Here is a 20,166-nt window from a genome sequence, read left to right as displayed (position 1 = left end):
TGAGACCCTGCTTATATACCGCATCCAGTTCTGGGGTCCCCAGCACAAGAAAGACATGGACCTGTTGGAGCAGGTCCAGAGGAGGGCCACGAAAATGATCAGAGAGCTGGAGTGTGTCTCCTATTGAAGAAAGGCTGAGAGAGTTGGGGTTGTTCAGCCTGGGGAAGAGAAGGCTTCAGGGAGACCTTATTGAGGCCTTTCAGTGCTTAAAGGGAGCCTATAAGAAAGGTGGAGAGTCTGTAGTGATAAGACAAGAGGTAACAGTTTTAAACTAAAAAGGAGTAGGTTTAGGTTAGATATAACAAAGAATTTTTTTACGATGAGACACTGGAACAAGTTGCCAGAGAAATTGTGGATGCCCCCTCCCTGGAAGTGTTCAAGGTCAGGTTGGATGGGGCTTTGAGCAATCTGATTGGGTGAAAGATGTCCTTGCCCATGGCAGGGGGGTTGGAACTAGGTGATCTTTAAAAGTCCCTTCTGACCCAAACCATTCTGTGATTCCAAGTGGAGAGGGATTCCTGGTTGACTATTAATAAATGTAACGTATGAATTTGCTGAAAATAGAGCAAAGAACATGTGTGCTGTCAGTAGGTATTCAGGAAGATGTTGGTGCGTGTTAGGATATCTGTATTCAGAAAAGTGGGGATTTTTTGGCCGTCTTTCATTTGCATTAAACTATGCTGAGGATGTCTATGTTTTATGTAGTTAAAATTCTGTTTAATACTAAAAGATTGAGTTAAGAAATTTTAAGAAATGTCACATTTCTTAATTTTGTAAGTGAAACTTAATTTTTTCAAAAGCAAAAAGCGAGTGTTGCATTAAATGTTGCAAAATTGCAAGTAGGTATTTCACACTGGGCCCTCACTTTGTCCCTAGTACAAATGCTGCTGCTTTGGGCTTCTGCCATGCACTGACAGACCTAAATCACCAGTTTTCTAAGTGAATGTACTTTTTAAAACAAAATGTATTTATAGGAAATTAAAAGCTTCTTAAAGATAACTAAGAAAAAATAATTCAGAAGAATGATTTTTTTTTTTTTTTCCTTGGCTTCTTCCAGGTACTAAATTTGGGATTTGTGTTTTCTTTTAAACGGCTCTTAAAACCTGGAACAAGTGTATCCATTGTCCAAAAAGCCTATCACTACAGAAGTATGTTCTTAATTTTGCTGTTTCTTGTGGTTCTTTTTTTTTCTTTTTCTAGCTTGAACTATCTGTCCTTAATGCTAAATTTGGCTCTCTGCTACCCAGAAAAAAGTAATGGGATGCTAGCAACAACCCATATTACCCTGTTGTTTTTTGGCATATTGCAAATATGTGGTACTAAGATACCTGACTGCACGCAGCTGGTGCTTCAGAATCAGTTACGTGCAACTCTTCCATGTTTCCCAGCACTGTGTTGTAGCTTTCTTGGTGCTTTGAACTGCCCCGTCCCCTGTTTTTTCCTGATCATTTCAAAGCTGATGGACTGGTCAGGTGTGGTCCCAGCATATCTACGTGAATCAGCAGTTATGCCTCCTCATAGCTGTCATAGGTGAAGGAGCTGCTGTTCCTATCTCTTCTGGGACTGTTTTCAGATTGGCAAGGTGGCTTCTTGAATCTAGGCTGATTTCACATTCGCTCGCATATCTGTGAATTGCTTTTACTAGTATTTTGGGCTTTGAGAGTGCTGACCTGTTGGAGCCAGGTCTGCTGACTGACTCTGCTAAGCCACTGCCTGAATGTCAGCAAAATGTTTCTTGCACTGTAGTGGCCCCAGAAGTAGTTCAGCTGTAGTTGCACATCATCCAGCCAAGCCGGTAGCCAAGGGTGAGTGTCCCACGGTCTGGTCAATCACCTGTGAGTAACTGGAAGTTGAGCACTGAACTATGAGTATAAAACAGAGAAGAAACTGAAACTCTTGATTTTCTGCCTCTCTTCTCCCTTTCCCCTGTGGTAGTGAAGAGCATTTATGTATTTGAATTCTAGAAGCGTATTGCTTTTTGTTGTATAAGAAGCACATAAGTAATTCAGAATATTTTGCAACAGCAATTAGCATTAGTGAGAAGTAGTAACAGTTGCTTTAAAAGTGGATGTCTAGCTGTGAACTGGTTATAATTTCACGGTTTTAATGGAAATCCTTTCAAGCTGAGAAGACTGATACTTATGCTTGGACAAACCAATTTTTTTTCAGTTTGTCTTTTGACAGCTGTGCAAAGTTTTAGTTAAAACTGGTTTTGACAGGAAAGGGTAGAAAAAAGCATCTCATGTTTGCAGGGAGAAGAAGTCTTTGTCTCTTGGAAACTCAAATATGACTGAAGAATATCTACATTAGCTTCAGAGCGAAAAATTATTATAAGCAACCTGGGGAGCATGACCTATATTTAAGATTGTCTAATCCTTTCCACTGTGTGATCCTGTTTACTGTTGCATTTTACTTTGTTAAATGTAAACAGTTCTGAGTTATGTTTTCTGAGGTAGCAGGTTGCTGAAAGTTGAATGAATCTTAGGAAGTTAAAGATATTGTTTGTATCTTTATGGATATTAATCTAGTTCAATATATTGCATTGCTCAGGATGTTAGTAAGAGAGGAGAGGGGTCTTCTGGTTTTGTTTCTCTTTCAATGAGCATTTTATGGAAAAACTCCAATTCTTCCTGTCTCTAAGAAGGAAATAAAAAATTGTCTTTGGATGGTCATTCCCATTATCAGGGCCCTATTTTTGAGCTAATGTGCTTCTAAATATGTGTGTTGTAAACAAAAATACAATGTAAGTTAAGTCAAGAATACCCTTAAAACTGGTTTGGCATTTTGTGTCTGGTCTTTTTATGTATGAAAGCAGCAAATACTAGACAGTCCCTTATCTGTTAACACCTAGGGTTGAAGGAGAAAAGAGCAGCATTTTGTTCAAAGCCATATATTGTGAATAATCAGAGGTTTTCACAGCAAGTAAATAGCCTTGGATGATGGGAGTCCTGACTCAGTGTGAAGGAAGTTGTTTCCAATTACCGCTTATCAGTCATAGCTATGAATTAGTTAATGTACAGTTCTCACTATGTAACAAACTTCTGATGAATATATGTCATGCTGGATTGCTTCTGCTGGGAGATGTATGTACAAGTAAAAAGAATAGAGTTATTACTGCATCCTGGGAGAAAATTGTTGCAAAACTCCACTACTTGTGTACTGTGGCTGTTTTGGTGGTTAGATATTAATGAAGTTACAAAGCTGTGTTAAAATTGAGAACCCAGCTGGATTTTTGCTTAGGCATTTGTAATACTTCTGATACATTATTTCTCTGAGTTAATGTAGTGAATGAAGGAAATCTATAGTTTTTCCAAATCTGCTGTTTTAAGTGGCAAAATTGCTACATGCTTTTTCTCACTGGCCTGGATTTTTTTGTTTAATGGAAAATGAAAAGATTTGATTCAGCAGGCATATGATGATGAATGTAGTAAGTATTTGGTTAAGCATCTGTTATGATTCCATAAGGGTAGTCAAGTATATTACATTTTTTGTCCTAGAAAGAAAAACTTAATGAGAGCTACCGTATTTACGTATCATATGTATTTCTTTTGTCACTTCACCTGCAGGTGTCTGCTGTATTTAGTGCTAGTAAAACTAGGTATATAGTGACCATTGCAAAGAAAAAACTGTTATCTTTTAAGCATTTTGGTTCTTACATTATATTTCATTGGGCCTTTTTACTTTTTCTTAAATGGGGATGCCTTTTCTGGTGCAATATATACTTAAAATCCGATGAAAATTAAAAGTGGCATTTTCTTGTGGAAAAATAATGTATTTTTATACTGCTTAAAACTGCAGAATATATTTCTGATAACTTTTTTTTTTTTTGCAGTTGTACTCGCTAAATGATTATAAGCCACCCATTTCTAAAGCTAAAATGACACAGATCACCAAGGCAGCAATCAAGGCTATAAAGGTAAGAAATGGGCTAACTTCTTTTGACTTCTTTTCCATTGCTCATCTGTGTCAAAATAACTGAATAGCTTAAAGAACTTGCCACAGAACTTTCCACCTCCCTTGTTCTATGTACAATTTCCAAGTTATGATCAAATGTGATAGTGATGGGATTTTCAGGAGTGCAGTGGAAGGCTTAATTCTTAATTTGTTGTGTGACTTTTATTTGCTGGTTGTCATATAGAAAGAATTCTACCAACTTGACTCTTCAATCAGATCTGAAAGACAGGGTTTTTTTCCTCAGTTTAAAAAGGAAACACTGACATTGCCTGAGAACAGATGAATAAATATAAAACTACAATTCCCTCCTCCACCCCCCTCCGCCCCCCCAAAAGAGAAGATATGCGTGCCTTTGGATCAATACAATTGTTTAAGTTTTATTTTATTTTTATAGATTCCTAGCATACCTTTTCATGGGTGTTGTTCTTAGGTTTTATTTTTGATGTTACTTGCCAAACAGCAATGGCGCAGCAGAAAACAGCACTGAAAAACGATGAAGGAAAGAAGTATGCCATTAGTGTTAAGTATTAAAACAAATGGAAGCTCAGTGAAAGCTGGAGAGGTGAAAAAGAGGATAGGATAAAAGCTAAAAAGCCATGAACTTATGCTCTTCCTATCTACATTCCTCTGATGAGAATCAGATACGTTTTCAGATAATGAAATCCATATTGGGATTTTGTGTGATTTGCAGAGAGAGCAATTTGATGACAGAAGGGTGAAATTCACTGGCTTTCTTAAATACGCAAAGTCTATGTAAATTACAGCCTATGTGTTGCAGTATAATGAAAATGCTAAAAACTTGTATTGAACATAAACAAGTAGTAAATGATAGTAAATGGTTTTATAAATTAAACAATTAAATGATACCAAAATGTTTTATCATGTGTTTTACTTGGAAATCCTGCTTCCACTCTTATCATTTCAATAAAAACATTTAACTGTGTAGAGCAGTTACTGAGCTGGTGTAGAGCCATTGTGATGATATGTGAGATTTTTTTTTTTAAAAAAAGGTCAATTTCAAAGAAAAAGTATTCAGTAGATGTTATAAGGTCTTCCTATACTCATGTTTTTAGGTTATTAAAGTGGACACTTGGAAAATAAATGAAATACAGAGAAGTGCTATGCTTAGTAACATTAGGCTAACATCTTCAATGATGTACAATGAAATAACAATATGTTTTCGAAGGAACAATTATATTATTTTCTTAGCTCTCACTAAATAAGTGCATGTTATTTTAAAAAATCCAGCGTAAAAAAACCTTCAGAAGGCAAGAAAAAGTGAGATTAGCTTTTTTATACACTGTTAAATGTTCTAAGGAAGACAGCATACTCAGCTGTAGGTATTGGATTGCTGGTTAATCAACCAAAGTTTCTAATTCAGTTTTTACTATCAATATTGCATGACTTGAACAAGTATATGTATCTTCAGATTTTCTCCTCTGTTGAAGTATTATTTTATTTTCCAGTTCTACAAGCACGTCGTACAGAGTGTTGAGAAATTCATTCAAAAGGTAAGTTGGTCACGGGTATTTTGTGTTAGCACTGAGAAAAATTTCCTCATTTTGGATTACAGAGTATTGAAGGCCATTGGGTTTTAGGTACACATATGGATTAATATTTTTATCACACGTTAGTTTATTTCAGTTTTTAATCATGTTCAGTTTCTGCTAGTAATGAGTAATCTCAGCTGATCATAACCCATGATGCAGAAAGACAATTCCTTTGTTCTCATTTTGTAGTTATGATATACTTTGATCTGAATGACCGTGGATACAGTCTTAGAACTACTTCTCTGTATGTATTCATTTAACGTTGAAAGAGGCTGTCAGTGTAGCCCATGTGAACAGCGAACAGCAAACGAATTGACAGTGGTTTGGCGAGTGACAGTTGCTTTTGCTTTTCTGTCAGGTTTTCCCATAGATTTTAAAGCTGAAGGGAAAATGACCATTCAGCCTCATCTTTTGTGTAGCAGGAGATGTAGCATTTCAGTTGGTGGTTCCTGCTATAATTTAAACCACAAAATATTTATATGGCTAGACTGGAATTACTTTTTGGGAAGATGCAGTATTAATTTAAAGATTCTGAATAACAAATAATTTTACTGCGTTTTGTTTTCTTGCAACAGTTGTTTATTCTTGGGTAAAACTGCATTTTGTCTCCAGTTGGAAATGCATGGATTCCAATTTGTGAGTCTTTCCTCCTTGTCTGCATTGTACTTGATTGTTCAGTTGATCATTTTGGTCCTGAATTTCTTCTCCTTTTGTAAATAGGAGTAAATTATGACCAAATTGCCCTTTTATTTTGACAAACAAGCTAGAGAAGTTAGTCTGTTGATGTTGCAATGTTGGATACAAGTTTTCTTTTGTTGTCCATTTGACGAAGCAGTCTAGATTGCTCTGTGTCAGTAACCTGTCTTCCTCATTACATTTTATTCCTTGGTGCCCAGTCTATGCTGCAGTGCTTTTTGACATTGGTTAGACAATGTAAACGGGGTTCAGCTTCAGCCTGGTGTTTTTAATTTCTCAGAACAGTTCATGAATTAATTATTTAGGTACTAGAACATCAGTCCTATGTGGAAAAGGTGTCATATGTATGTTTCATGGCACTAGTAAAGACTGGTAGCATAGTATACTTTACCATCACTGCTAGTGTTTTGTCAAGTAGTTGTCTTTGCCAACGTCGCCTCTGACTTTTTTCCACCTCTGATCCCTGTTTAATACTACAGGTGGACATAGGAGGATGAGAGCAGGTGTACATCTTATCCATCTCTGATCAGTAGCACTTCGCAGTTTCATGTCCCAAAATTAATCCTGAATTGCCAGAGTTCCAAATACTGCTTTTTAGTTGCAGTGGCTGTGACTGACAATTCTGTATTCACAGGCATGAGAGAAGATTTATCCTTTGAATGAAAGAGTGGTAGTTTGTCAGGAATTGGACTGGTTGTTCGTGACCCTTCCACAAACTACTAAGAGTATGGCTTATCTTTGCACATTTGTTTTCGGTGTCCGGTACTACTTGATAAGGGACTTCTGCACTGTTCATTGCCAGTTAGAGAAGGCAGATGTATGTTGTTATTGATAACCTTGTTAATGATCACTCTGGATTAGATGTTTCCCTTTAGTGGGCTTGATGTGTTTTTTTCAGTATGTCATAAACGATTTAGTGAAACACGCAAATTATTAATAATGTCAAATATTAAGTTCTTCTTTTAGTAGAATTGGAGATAAGCAGATGAAAGCTCTTTTCTAGCCATTTGATATTTATGGACTTAAGTTGTATGTTTGGAAGATAATTGGATTATTTTTCTGGAAGCAATAATTTCAAGTTAAAGCTCAAAACTACCGAATCTTTCGTTAAAATCTGCCATAGACTTGTCCAGAGTGATGTCAGTGCCGTCTCAATTAGTTTACTGTTGGTTCTTTCCTACTCCAGTATTTTCTTTCTTCAAAATTAATCTCATGAGGTTACTGAAACTTCAGGTGAAGTGATTGTCTGTGACATTCTTTGTTTTGTGGCACTTAACTCACTGGTCTATTGTTGTTTTGATTGACTCTTTTATTCTCTGGCAAAACATCACTTCAGGGGTCAAATGACCGCATTCTGTATATTAAGGATATTCCACTGTGAGAGCAAGACTTGAATAATTTCTTGGAGTAATCAAATTATCTTATTGCTTAGACTCACTAGGAAGATATGTGAACATTTGTTGTGTAAAAACTCATCTCATCTTGGATTGGAGATACACAGGCTCACTGCCCCAGCTGTCATTCTTGATTAAATTTTTTATTTGTATTTTATTGTCTTTTCCATTTTTACCATCTGTATTATTACATTAATTATAATCTTTTCTTTCTTTCTGTATATCCACCTAGCATATTTGCTGAGTTTTCTTACTAAATATCTGCGATTTTTATTAATTTCAATTATGTGAAAAGTCATATACCTGTCTGTTCTGTATGCAGAATACTCTTACTTTTGGTAATAATTTAGCTAAAATTTGAGTAGCTACAATACATTCAAGTGATTCTCTGAAGACAGTGTATTATATGCAATTAAATTTTAATTTCATGATTTTAATAATGCACATCTATTCTTAAAGGGATGCCACACACATTCCTAAATGAAGAATGCCTTGCTTAAAAACACTGGACCATGTTTAGAGCCTAAATAAATGCTTTATTGAGGTTGCAAATGTTAGTAAATCAGCACTTTTCAAAACAGGAAGTTTGTATCTAGGCTATGATAAAATTAGTAGTCTGAAGAGTTTGTTTGGCACTGTATTAGAGATGATGAATTTAGTGTGTTACGTAGTATGTTTATAGACTATCTGGATCAGAGAGGGAATGGGTGCTTTCCCATGTTTTCCATAGTACCTTGTGTGATAAGTGTGTACAACCAATATTCATAAGGTGAATCCATGTCATAGTATATTACGGTGATGACTTCGTTATATTTTTGTACCGCTTTTCATTCTGTCTTAAAACTGGTTGCACTAGTCTGGTGCAATTACTTTGCAATTAAAAGGCAAAAAATTTAGCTTTAATTCTTAAGTAAGTAAAATTACCTAAGTAATTAGTATTGTAGTTAGCAGACATGCTTTATAAATACAGTGCTGTTTGTAAATTAAGCAAGTTTTCCACAGTTTTAAAATAAGTATCACTGGTATGTTCTCAACCACACAGATGTCCACATAAATATGTTCTTGTTCCGTTGGGAGCAGGATATACCACATGCTACTTACAACAATGTAAAATAAAGTAAACAAATGTTAACTTTAGTGTTGACTTTGATCATAAAGAAGGACAAAAATATTTTGAATTGTATTTACAACTAGTCCCAATGTACTACTAAGAATTTGGTCATGCTTTATGCTGTTCTCTTAAAATAGGTGTGTTCATTTAAAAAGGGTATGTGGTTCATGTGCTAATTTTTAATAGCTATATTCTAAAAAGTTTTTTAGTGGTAGTAAATTGATTTTAAACCATTTACATAATTGCAGAACACATCTAGATGTGATAATCAAACATTAAAGGTTAGCTATTTTTGAGAGAGTTTCATTTTTCAGGACAATTTGTTAAATAGAGAACATCTTGGTAATACTTTAACCCATTTAAAAATTAGAGAGAACTGTTCATATTTACTCTGCCATTAATGGTTTCCGGTATTTTTCACATATGCACATTTTAAATTACTATTCTTTGTAGTGCAAACCAGAATACAAGGTACCTGGTCTGTATGTCATTGACTCCATTGTACGACAGTCCCGGCATCAGTTTGGACAAGAAAAGGATGTATTTGCTCCAAGATTCAGCAATAACATCATCAGCACTTTCCAGAACTTGTACCGTTGTCCTGGGGATGACAAGGTAAACCACTTATTATAGTGTTTTTCTAATTAAAACAATCTTTAGTATGTTATCTTTAAAGAATAAAGATTTTGATTTCACTTTTTGCTTGCTGAAGTGGATCTAATTATAGACTTACACATTTATATGTATTTCTTTTAATTTTGCTTGTCTGAGTGTAGGGATAGGGCAAGACATATCCAATTAGATTAATTAGACTTTTGAAAAGGTTTTCAGGAAGACTGGATGGATTTGTGTTAATGTATTTTGATGGGAAAAAAAATTAAGCAGGGATTTGGTAGGACAGGAAGTTGTAGTCAGTCTTTTACTGTGTTCTTCCTCTCTTCAGTGAGAAAATTAACGAGCAGGTTTTGTATAGTATCAAGGAACAAATAATCTTTCTTGGTAGCATTAACTTCAGTGCAAACTAGTGTGTTTTGGACTGAAGGAGCAATAGAAAAACAGCAAAGTATCTTAAAAGTTACTTTTCCTTTGATATTGAATCAACCAAAAGCTGAATAAGGCCTAACTTGAACAGTTTGACCCAATAGTTCAGCTGTTCCCTTGGACCACAGTAGTCAAGATCGCTACTAACTTATCTTTATAATAGGTTGGCTGGAAATAGCAGAGGGTGCAGGCAGTTTATAGTCTGTAAAGCTCCTATCAGGTTCATTTCTAGGATATTTTTCACCTCAGGTAGAGAAAATGTATTTTGCAGTCTGAAGTCTTGCTGCTATGTTGTGTATGGATTCAGTATTATAGGAAGGTGTGCTGTGAAAGTAGATACCATAGATCTGACCCAGCACAAAATTGTGCTGTCAAAGATACCAAGGTTATGTACCTGTTTGTTTGTTTGTTTTAAAAATCAAGCAGAAGTATAGTAGCATTTCATTTAAAGTAGCAAAAAAACCCCCACTGATTCCTGCATCTGGCTCAGCCATGGAAAATGCAAGGGGAAGATAGATACTGAGGCACAGAAACAGTTTTATATTCCTGTTCTGGATAGAAGAAGGAAGTTAGGGCCTCTGATGGACTTGTTGGAGACTGCCTTACAAAACAAACTTTCAAAGAAGAAAGTCTCGCATACTGTAATGCTGAATGGAAGCCTTCAGAGATTTCTTTAAAGCAACACTAAATTACATCTTCCATGCAGTGAAAATTCAGCACTTCTCTCTATTAAATTTAAGTATCCTCTTGGAATTCTGGGCAAACAGACATTTCTTTTCTTTGGTTTAAACACTGTGTGGTTAAGTACTCTATATTCATGTTTTATAGAATTTAAATAATTAAACCATCTTCATGACAGCAAACACAAGATCCTATGGAGAACTTTCTGTTCTTTATAATACAAGTAATTTTTTTTTTCCCCTCAAATAAGCAAAGCGTCTTTTTCCATTACATACATTACTATCCAACTTTTCAAGATCAAGCAAAATCTTGCCTCTGGGTAGAAGTGAAGCTTAGAAAAGAAAAGATTTGGGAACAGATTAAAACAGTGGAATAGATATGTATTTACAAGCTGAACAATGAGTTACATCTGATGGAATTGTATGAAGTCTTAATTTTGATTTCTTTCCTTTCCCATGATCCACATTTTTAATATTATTACGTAATTTCAATAGGCAGGGAATTGTATTCCAATTTCAATTCCTCACTTCTCAAGAGAGCTTTCAAAATATTGAGCTACTTTACTACTAAAAGTATTTAGCAGTCTTATTACTATAAACCCATTTTTCAGTGGACATAAGTAATTTTGGTTCATAGGTAGATCAGAATTGCATTCATCTATGTTGACTGTAAAAGTTCAGGAAACGAATAATTCCTTGCTTCAATTATTAGTAATGCTTTAAAATGTTTCCTTAAAATAATATTCCTTCCATACCATGTTCCAAGAGTAAAGGTATAAAAGTGTCAGATACATTTGTTTTGTTTTTGTTTTGTTTTACTATATTTCATTTTCTGCTGAGAGAAGACTGTCGCTATGTGCATAGTGTGTTTTTGCTGTTGCCTAGGCATCTTACATAGGTCAGCCTCAGGTTCATAGGTTAGACATCTTTGGTATGACCCAGTATAATCGTTCTTACAGTTCTTACTGTTTGTAAACCTAAAGGTGCTTCAATCTAGACAGATTGACATTGCTTGTTAATAATTCCATAATTGAAAATAGCAAGCATGACTCAGGCCTTTTGTTATCCTTTCTTCATTTTAGAGTAAAATTGTTAGAGTGCTAAATTTATGGCAGAAGAATAATGTGTTCAAGAGTGAAATTATTCAGCCTCTCTTGGATATGGCAGCAGGAATTCCTCCTCCAGTTGTGACCCCTGTCTTGCCCAGCACTACAGCTGCTATGAGCAACAATACACCAGGTAAACAAAAATAGGTTAAAATCATACTTTGAATCAAAACACTTGTGTTAACTTTGGTATGTTTGCTGTTAACATGCTGAAAAATCTCACTGGTTTCCTTTAGACAAATCAAATGAATGCTAGAAAGAAATAAATTATAGCCAGTGCCCAGATCAGGGAAATAGCAAAACCAAGAGGCAGCCTGTTGTGTTAACTTTCCAACTGTATATTATAAATATATTTAGGTTGAGTAACAGTGCACTAAGACCTGGTTTTGCATTCGAAAGTCAAAACAGTAGATCACTGACAGAGTTAAAAACCCAATACAGCACTTAATGCAATCTTTGTTAATTAGTGGTGCCACAATTGAGAGAAATGATACTCAGTACTACTTTTGCTATCCATAGGATTGAGCTTGCTGTATCATGTCAGACAGTGGTCCTTTACTTTTGCTGGCTGACAGGCAATGATTTCAAGGGGGAAAAAACATATTGACGATATAAGCTGCAGCCAGTGACATACTTCCCTCTCGCTCGAATCTGAAGTATGTGGGCCAGAAATCATGCTGGAGAATCACGTGGGCAAAAAACGGCTCATGGAGTATGTCTCAAGTTAACAAACCCTAACATTATTATACATGCAGACTTGATAATTTTGTGCTCTAAAGCATCTTTCTTACTTATGTAGGTAGATGGCAGGGAACTGGCTTTTCAACTTTTTTTGTTTGGTGGAGATTTTTTCGGGATTGGGATATATGGGAAATTTTACATATAGAAATTGTTTTTTAGCACATATGGACCTGCTTCTGTCACCCACCTTTTGCTGATTTAATTGTTTTTTGGCACATGTGGACCTGCTTTTGTCACCCACGTTTTGCTGATTTAATTGTTTTTTGGCACATATGGACCTGCTTCTGTCACCGCCCTTTGCTGATTTCATGCTGAAAAGCAGTTAGGTTGACAAATCCACCTTATTTTTCATTGGAGTCTGTAAATATGTAAAAGTTCTAGCTCTTGGATTGGACTTACTGCATCTTCTAGCTCAATATTTTTTATTTTCATTAGTTTGATTACTTTAAATTGTTGAAATCATAGCTTTACTCTAATGCTTTTTTGAACTCTCATGCAAATTGTCTTTTAAAATGGTAATCTAGTCATTTACATTAGTGTTCATCAGTATATCTCTACTTCTGAGCTAAAAGTAGGAGTATTTTCAGGGTTGGAGGATTATTCTGGATTATGGCATGAAACTAATCATCAGATTGCTGATTTAGTCTCAGTGTTCCTCTTGAAAAAAAAATGATAAAACGGGTAATCCTCTTGAATCCAGCTGCTACAGGTTGAAATTTTTAGTAGAATCCTTAAGGCTCCTCCTGGGGATAAAGTGCAAGTCCAGTGAGTTCTGGACTAGCAGACGTTTCTGAGTAGACTGCTAACAATTATCATTTGGTATATATTGTTTCCACTAAATGGTTTGGATTACTGTGTGAAACATATTTATTTTGCATTTGTCAGTGTTCTTGTTAGTAGTTCCCATAGGTCAATAGTGGAAAGAGCTGTGAACTACACTTACGCAAAGTAATCCTGCTACTTGAGGAATGTTGATGTGAGTCTGTGTTATTTCTGTGTACTCTATGCGTGTGTCAGAAAAACAGTTTAAATTGATGTTAATACAGTGCTTTCTCAGTATTTAATAACTGGTTTTGATGTCCTAGGAAGATTATAGTATATTTATAATTTGATTTCTTGCAATCCAGCAATCTTTGCTGGAGAAAATAAACAGAAATGTTCATGTCTAGCTTATAATTTCTTTTTACAGCAGGTTTTTGTTTTCCTTCTCTAACACTATTTCTAGGTCTGTACGTTAAAATATTTTGGCATATTGGATTTTCTCTTTTTTAGGAACACCTGTGACTCCAGTTACTCCAGCCAATGTGGTGCAGAGTTTACCTGATCCTTGGGTATCTCAGATTGCTAATACAGATACCCTTGCTGCTGTTGCACAGATTTTACAGAGTCCTCAAGGCCAACAGGTAAATATTTTGTAGACAGTTACACTGTACACTGTTTGATACTTTGTGTCTTTAAGGTACACTAAAGGAATACTGCTTTCATGAGTATTTCTTAGTTTTGTGTCCAGTATCCATGTTAACTATCCCATGAGGTCGTTCATCACAAGTAAGTTCCAGGTGAACTAAAACTTGTGTTACCTTTTGTAACCAACCCTGTTTGTTCCTTAAAAGTATTGCAGAATGTGACTTGAGATAAGATGGTCTGTAATACATACTTTTCTATATAGTATTGCAGTTGACTAAATCAAGAACAGCATTAAGATTTCATGGATATAGGTATAAAATAGAATGCCAGTTTAAGTAATTTCTCGGCTGGATGCCCCAAGAAGCTAAACTTTGTACAGAATTATATAATGGGAATGTACTCATTCTGGAAGTGCATTGTATGTTGATTCTTTTCTTTAGCTTTCCATGAACTAAATGTAGTTTTTATTTTGCAGCATTCAAAATAAGGTCTTAGAAGTGACTGTGTTCCGCAGTTTCTAAATGCTCAGCTCCAAAAAAGTGGCTTGATGTGCAGCTTGCATTGAACTGCTTATCCTCTTAACCCACAGCCACATAAGTTGAGCGCACACAATCAGCTTTCTGTAAAAATGTAGATCATTGTTTTTCAGTTTATGCTAGAACTCTGGCACCAGCATAACTTTGGCATTATGATTTTTATTTGGACTGAGGAGTAGGGTGCTTTACCTGCTGGGGTACTGAACAAAAATCCCATGCATATGAATGAGAAGCAGGCACCAGTGAGCTGTTACAAAGTACTGATGCTGACAGTAACAACAGCTTTACTTAGAGAGATTGTTTTACAGTGTTCAGCTAAGCAGAGTCATCTGTAATTGTTCATAAGTCAAGCAAAGGGAGTATTTTCATCTGATTACACTGAAATTGATGGGTCATTGAAAAGCAGAGCAAAATGAGTTTGTGGGATAGTTTGTGAAATGTGGAGGAAAGATAGTGGAATAAACAAGGAAGGGATGGGAAGAGAGAATGGGAAATATATGGAAAGTCAGTAAGGTAATTTGAAAGATTATTACCTAGAGAGTATACTAAAAAAAAAAAAGAGAGAGAGAGAAAAAAAGGATGAAGCAAAAGAAAAAGGTTATGAAGATGAGAAGGGAATTAAGAGTTTCAAAGACAGCAGATCACAAAGAAATAACATTTGGATATTTAGCTCAAAATGGTAAAATGAGGAAGAGAATGGGTTTTGGGAGAGGGAAAAGATGGCCTTAAGCAGAGATATGGAGACAGACTGAGTACGCAATAAATACGTACATGCAGATCTCTAGGATTCGTAGATGAACTGCAACATTTGCTTCTATCCTATCCATCTCTTTTTTCTTCCTGTTCTCCAAGCCACTCTACCTGCCCCCAAGCTCCAAAGTCCTTGATTTCATCTTAAGATTGTGTTTTATGGGTGAGAATGCATGCAGGTAAATTGAGAGTCTAGACATAGGAGAGGGCAGAGTAAGAAAGATGTGACCAACAAGAATGTGAAAATAGCTATAACGGTGACCACCCAGGATTTTCTCACTCTAGGGCTTCCATCTCTGCTTCTTCAGTTTGATTCCTTCCTACTCAGAGCAGCGCACAAGGTGGACCAGTCATGTTTGCTCATCTTTTGTGGATCGGCCAAAAAGGGAGGGGGGAGCTCTTCAGCTTTGCTTATTGCAGTAATCAGTGAAAACTCTTGGTGAGGTAGAACAATAATTGAAGCATTTTCAGAGGCTCTGCTGTATAAGGAGTCTGTATAATTGTTTTGAAAGAATAGGAAGAGTTGTTTCACATTATCAGAAGGTAACTATAAAACAATCTTGGAAAAGGGTCATACATTTTTTATGCACTATGGAAAAGAAGATCAACCTAATCAGCTTATGCAGAGTTTCTAGTGAGCCCTAGTAAGAAGGGAGGGATTGAACCCTATGAGAGTTCAGTGGTGGGCCCCATGAGGAGGTGGACTATGAACGTGAAGATAATCAGGGACTTATGTCAGCATAGTTTGAACTACCTGGATTTGCTCAACCTTTTTTCCAGAAATACCCAAAGGTAAGGCTCCAGGGGTTTACCTCATGGAAGGTCAAAGGACTGCTTTCTGTAATTCCATGGTGCTTTAGGACAGCTTTTTTCCATAGGAATAGTTTTTTTTCCTTTTGTGTTAAGGCAAATCTGTACAATTTTATGGGAGCATCTCTATTCAACAGATGAATAGATCTGCACATGAAAAAGCCTTTTATTTCCTCATTGGGACAGCTCCTCTTCAAAAATTGTGTACAAATAGGAAGTTGGAGTAAGGAAATTAAGATACACCAGGCGATTGGATTGTACGTTTGTTCTAAAAAAAACTATGGAAGATATTCTATTTTTCTTTATTTTCTCATCTAGATTTGAAGGAAGAGACTCTTAGGGTATCCTGATATACTCTGATGAAATGTCTTGGGTCCATTCACTACACTTTTTAAAGTTTCTTTGATAATATTTAGTACTCATTCCAGTATAATCCTAGACCTCTCCTGGGTTGCGAGAGGAGTTGTTTAAACAAAAAACAAACAAACCACCCCAACCACCACACCACACCCCAAAACTATTTTTAAATAGTATTTGAAAACCCAACGCTATTTTTTAAATAATATTTTCTAACGTCTGTCTTTTGGCATTACCCATACTTTGTTTTTACTGTAACATACTTTGTTGTTACTGTACGTCTTGTTGCCCCAGAGTTGCTGCTTCTGGTTCAGCATTGCATCTAGACAATTTTTATCCTAAGATAGTGCTGCACAGAGCCCAGAGTCTGTGCCACTGCAGGAAGTCAAATTATATTCTCAGTTCCTGGTTAATTTGCTTTTTACGTTTTGTTAACATAGCAAGAGAATTGCATTCTATCAGTGCAAACCTGAGTTTCAGCATGAGATTTTCCTTGTGACTAATCCAGAGGCACTAGTGCAAGCTCTTTGTGTAGACATGTTGCATCAGCTTGAAGTGGAGTTTGCAACAGTGCAGTTACTTTCTCTACCGAATGTTGTTACAGCATACAGATTTTCCTAATATAGGTGGGCCCTTAGGAAGCTGGAGTAGGCTAACAGATTTTTTTCAGGTCAGAAGGAATCAAACTGGAGAAACAGAAGAGGGGGAACCCCAACACCTCAGGAAATCCTGAGTGGTGACTGGTCATCATGCAACCTGTCAGAGCAAGTTAGGAGGAAGAAGCATCTGCATGTCTTATCAGCCACAGAAAGCAAATTAGCCAGTAAGTGGGAACAAAATTTGCCATAAATGAAAACAAATTAAGATGAAATAATAGCCATAGGTTAGATGATACTGCATTCCTGAGGTTTTTTTTCTCCTAATTGGAAGGGCAAAAGACTAGTTTGGTTTTTGGTTTTTGCTTTTTAAAAAATTTTTCTTGTTTAATGCATTTGTTATCTTTTCTCTTCTAGCTTCAGCAGTTGATACAGACACTGCAGATACAGCAGCAGAAACCTCAGCCTTCACTACTTCAAGCCCTGGATGCTGGTCTTGTCGTTCAGTTACAGGCCCTCACAGCACAACTTACAGCTGCAGCTGCTGCTGCTAACACACTTAATCCACTGGAACAGAGTGTCTCTTTTAATAAGGTAGAAGTAGAATAATAGAAGTTTGAAGAAATATTTATTGTTAAAATACATGTAAGTGAAAGAGTCTTCTTTTGGATTTTATGGTTTGACTTCAGAGATTTTAAAAACATACGAATATACTATAAAGTGCTCTATTTTGAAAATTTAAAAAAATATCTAGAGAGAGTAGTATAAATGAAAATATTAGTTTTATATGAGTTTAGAGCTAAATGGCATTTCATAGAATATTTCAAGTTGGAAGGGACCCGTAAGGGCCATCAAGTATGAAGATGGATTTGATTTAGCAAAGTTAAGCCATTGTTACACGTTTTTCTTCCCACTTTGTAATACAGTGGTGAGAATGGAGCATGTCTAAATTTCCCCTTCCTGTGTTTATGATCTGAGGTAGGAAATGATTTCTTACAAGGTAATGAAAAGGAGACATGCAGAAATTTATATACACTGTTTTCCCGGAAGAGTAAAACATCATAGGGCTTGTAATTTTCTTACATTATAAATGCCAAGAAAACTTCTCATCTTAGCCACAAAGTGATAATAAATGAAGAAGTAAGTTTGACTGTAGTTAAAACTAGTCGTGTGATGCTTTTTAAAGGATGTCAAAATGTAAAAAACAAACAAACCCTGTAGGTAAAGAAACTTTGTGTGTGTTGCAACATATGTGCCTATCTTAAAAAAAATTAAATAAATACAGAATGCAGGAAGTTAAGATGACTAATATAATTGAATGTCAGGTAGCAATAACCATGCTGGCAATGACAGTAGTAATAATATAATATCAGTAGAATAAAAAAGGAAGAACAACTACTCAAAGATAAATAAATAAATCTTGTTCCATTATCTTTGAAAGAAACAGCACATGAGTAGATAATCTCCATAGGATTGTCCTGGAGTGAATAAATAATAAGAATAAGGAAATCAGAGAACCAAAAAACCTATTTTTCCTAACCCAGATAATCTCTTTTTCAGGCATTTAGCTGCTCAGAACTTGACAAGTGCCGAGTTTAAAGTTTTGGGACAATTTATCTTATATTTCTAGAATTTGTTCAGCTAAACTCAAATGTCTGAAATAATAGAGAGTTGTTATTACTAATGAAAGTAATGCAGCTGTAAAAATAAGTCAGGAAAAAAGATGGCCTGTACTCATGCTGTATCACAGCTCTAACCCCAACTCGAGTAGGGTATAATCACAGGGAATGAATGCATCAGTTAATAGGGACTGTTAATATTTAGATACAAAAAGTAATTAAGAATAGGGCATCGTATTGTGGTTTATTCCGCAGACTTCAATTCCAGCGTTTGTATGGATAGGTGTACTCATAGGTGTGGCTGTCTTGGATGTTGGACAACTTAACTGGAGCAAACTGAAGGAACTGACATTCTGATGAGGTGTTTATATACCTTGAGTGAGTCCAACCTGATACTCTTTAGTTAGTTTATGCCATTAATACTATGCAGGAGTCTCGTTGTCATGAAGGCTGTCAGCAGAGTGAATTTCTGAGTGAATTGTGAATTGTGATTTCTGGGGCTTTGAAGGTAAGTCTTGTGGAAGGAATTCTTGTGGCAGTGTAATAATTTACAAGCTTTCAGTAGGTATATAGTGTTGATTTGTTCTTGTAAGCTGTGGAAGAGTTGCATTTGTAGTATGTGATCTGTACCTCAGTTCTGCATTATACAAGTAGTGTTAGATTATAATACAGCTCAGATTCCTTGTTCAGGGTTCTATAGCATCTCTGTGAATGGACTGGTAATGTATGTCTTGTTAGTCCATTGAGGCTTTTACTCAAAGGTTATTTAGGCTGCTTTGCAGAAATAGCATGTCAGTTTAGAATTTTCTTTTTTTTTTTTTTTTTAAATATAGTGTTGGTGCTACCATACCTATTTTCTCCTTTTTCCGAGGTCTGAGGATTCCTGTATCTAGGTATTATAGAAGAGTACATATTAATATATACGTATTAATGGGCAATCTTATGTTTGCAATGATAAGTTTTGGGGATAATAATTTTCCTTGCTTTTTTTAATGGTTTCTTGGCACCAATATCACCTGCCACCTGAATCCCACTTCTCAATAGCTGAAGACCATGAGTCATAATGATGTAATTCTATTTGTTAGACTCTTTACTTCCGTTTTATTACATAATTAATTGTATAATTTTTTTACTAGACATGGCAGCCTTAATAAACAAAGTGTTAAAAAGGCAGTGTTTTCATAGGAAGCATACAATCATAGAATCATAGAATGGTTTGGGTTGGAAGGGACCTTGAAGATCATCTAGTTCCAACCCCCCTGCCATGGGCAGGGACACCTTCCACTACACCGGGTTGCTCAAAGCCCCATCCAACCTGGCCTTGAACACTGCCAGGGATGGGCATCCACAACTTCTCTGGGCAACCTGTTCCAGTGCTTCACCACCCTCACAGTGAAGAATTTCTTCCTTATATCTAATCTAAATCTACCTCTTTCAGTTTAAAACCATTACCCCTTGTCCTATCACTACATGCCTGCCCTTGTAAAAAGTCTCTCTCCAGCTTTCTTGCAGGCCCCCTTCAGGTACTGGAAGGCTGCTATAAGGTCTTCCCAGAGCCTTCTCTTCTCCAGACTGAACAACCCCAACTCTCTCAACCTGTCTTCATAGGAGAGGTGCTCCAGCCCTCTGATCATCTTCATGACCCTCCTCTGGACTCGTTCCAACAGGTCCATGTCCTTCTTATGTTGGGGGCCCTAGAGCTGAATGCAGTACTCCAGGTGGGGTCTCACAAGAACAGAGCAGAGAGGGAGGATCACCTCCCTTGACCTGCTGGTCACGCTTCTTTTGATGCAGCCCAGGATACGGTTGGCTTTCTGG

The 20,166-nt window shown here is 36.2% G+C and overlaps 1 protein-coding gene across 8 annotated transcripts in view; it reads left to right on the top strand.

Moving 5' to 3' along the window:
• Positions 1 to 20,166, top strand: part of SCAF8 (SR-related CTD associated factor 8) — a 98,491-nt gene that overhangs the window by 19,702 nt on the left and 58,623 nt on the right. For 7 of the 8 annotated variants that reach the window (XR_012673022.1, XM_075146111.1, XM_075146112.1 and 4 more), the window contains 6 exons: positions 3,833 to 3,916; positions 5,421 to 5,465; positions 9,159 to 9,320; positions 11,509 to 11,665; positions 13,546 to 13,676; positions 17,147 to 17,323. Coding sequence is in view for 7 of the 8 variants with exons in the window: in XM_075146111.1 (XP_075002212.1) it covers positions 3,833 to 3,916; positions 5,421 to 5,465; positions 9,159 to 9,320; positions 11,509 to 11,665; positions 13,546 to 13,676; positions 17,147 to 17,323 (756 nt within the window). In the remaining variant the exon portion in view is untranslated. Of the gene's footprint in view, positions 1 to 1,057; positions 1,149 to 3,832; positions 3,917 to 5,420; positions 5,466 to 9,158; positions 9,321 to 11,508; positions 11,666 to 13,545; positions 13,677 to 17,146; positions 17,324 to 20,166 lie in introns of all 8 variants that reach the window. The other variant, XM_075146115.1, reaches the window with a different exon arrangement.

The sequence above is a fragment of the Calonectris borealis genome, chromosome 3 (genome assembly GCF_964195595.1).
Source record: "Calonectris borealis chromosome 3, bCalBor7.hap1.2, whole genome shotgun sequence".
In the NCBI taxonomy this organism is placed as follows: Eukaryota; Metazoa; Chordata; class Aves; order Procellariiformes; family Procellariidae; genus Calonectris; species Calonectris borealis.
The sequence above is the reverse complement of the archived record's forward strand: the minus strand, read 5'-3'. Positions and strand labels throughout refer to the sequence as shown.